Source organism: Micromesistius poutassou, assembly GCF_964030765.1.
Source record: "Micromesistius poutassou genome assembly, chromosome: 12".
Classification (NCBI taxonomy): Eukaryota; Metazoa; Chordata; class Actinopteri; order Gadiformes; family Gadidae; genus Micromesistius; species Micromesistius poutassou.
The window spans coordinates 11,863,729-11,865,529 of record NC_140282.1 but is presented as its reverse complement, the minus strand read 5'-3'; the positions used below and the strand labels follow the sequence as shown (position 1 = coordinate 11,865,529).

Below are 1,801 nucleotides of genomic sequence, written 5' to 3'. Positions count from 1 at the left end.
GTCGTGATCGCACCTACAGTGCCTTCAGTCCTGCACGCACTGTCCCAGACACAAAACACACAAAACACACACACACACACACACACACACACACACACACACACACACACACACACACACACACACACACACACACACACACACACACACACACACACACACACACACACACACACACACACACACACACATCCATACCGCCAGCAGCAACTGTGTGAAAACGATCATACACACGGTTAATGCACACGAATGCCATCCATCATGTTCGCTCCATTTACACCATGTGGGTGAATGGCACAGGGCCACTCGAACGCTAACGCGACAGACCACCACCTGACCTATTCACAGCAACCATTCCATCCAACGGTTGGATGCAAAAAAGGGTGCACAGATCCCTTCAATGTGCCAAGGGAACGCTCCGAAAAAAGTGCATAGATGCAATGTCAAGCGGAACATTTAATGAACGCAATGAAGTCCCGGTGCACACCGAAAGTGAGCAAGACAAGTTGCATTCACGAACGCGCGAAACTTTCCGATAGGGAATCGTCTTTACGCACCTCTTTTATCCTGAACTTTCACCGTGATCTCCACCAGAGGGTTGGTCTCCCGGTCCAGCTTCCGCGATATCACGATATCTCCCGTATCCCGGCTCACACTTACCAGTGAGCTCTCGGTGTCCGAGTCCACCAACTCAAAGGTGGGGGACTGGAACCGCACCGGGTTAAGGTTCATCACCACCGACCCGATCCCCGCGTCCTCGGAGACGTTAATTAACACCGGATCGTCCGATTCCAACACTGACCGGGACGCTCTCCGAGGGGCCCCCTGGCCGGGTGTGTGTGTTGTTACCGGGGGACAGCGAGAGGGGGGACACGCGGGCCATCGCCGGGGGGTAATCTCTATGCTCATGCCTCGACTCGTGCGGGGAGGCCATCCGTGGTCACGGGCAAACACTTTGAACTTCACCGGACTCGTCAGCCCCAGGATCGAGTCCACCAGCAGGACGTCTCCGGTTTTGGGCACCACGTAAAAACTCCCGTTTTTCGGCACTGCGAAGTACTTGATGTCCGCGTTGGAGCCGCTGTCGCGGTCCCGCGCGGTCACGGTGTGCACCACGGTGCGCAGAGCCGTGGCGTCGTCCACACTCAGCCGCACGTCCGCGCCGACGAACGTGGGCTCGTGGTCGTTGGTGTCCAAAACTTCCACTTGGAGCGCCGCCACCCGGGCGAACCGCACCGAGTCCCCCTCCTGCAGCCCCGCGCCGCGCCCCCCGCAGCCAAGGAGCCCCAGACCCAGCGAGTATTCGGCGCGCTCCTCCCGGTCCAACGCGACCCACGTCTTCAGCAAGAAATGACCTCGTTTGTGGTGGGCCACGACGCGGAACCTCTCGCTGCCGTCGCCGAGGAGTTTGAAGCGCGGCGCCTCCGAGGCAGCAAGCGCTCCAGAACCAGAGCCAGAGCCGCACCATCCTTGGGAGCCGAACCGGTGCAGCGGGACGCTCAGCCCGTTGACCCGGGATCCCGGGGCAGAGTTCTCAAACACATGCCCCTGGAAGAAAGGCACCCGCTCGGTGTCGTTCCCGTAAGCAGAGGACACCAAAAGGAGGGAAAAGACAGTCCAGATCATGCCTGGTGCGTTCATTCGGCTGCACAATCAAGCGCTCCACCTCACTAGGGTATACTGGAATAGTGTTTTTTTTTAGTGAATATCCATCGGCACACTTTGTATCCACCTTCGCCCCAAACTGTTCTACTAGATGAACGCAGCTCCGTGGATTTTTATAGGGAGCATATTTTTTCTT

General features: G+C 57.5%; 1 protein-coding gene across 1 annotated transcript in view; it reads right to left on the bottom strand.

Moving 5' to 3' along the window:
• LOC311356548 (neural-cadherin) overlaps positions 1–1,596 on the bottom strand; it is a gene marked incomplete at its 3' end in the record, with an annotated part of 218,859 nt that extends 217,263 nt beyond the window's left edge. Inside the window, exon 1 of the mRNA XM_084476342.1 lies at positions 558–1,596. Within this exon, the coding sequence (XP_084332468.1) occupies positions 558–909 (352 nt within the window). The 5' untranslated portion in view covers positions 910–1,596. The remainder of the gene's footprint in view (positions 1–557) is intronic.
• Positions 1,597–1,801: the final 205 nt, after the last annotated feature.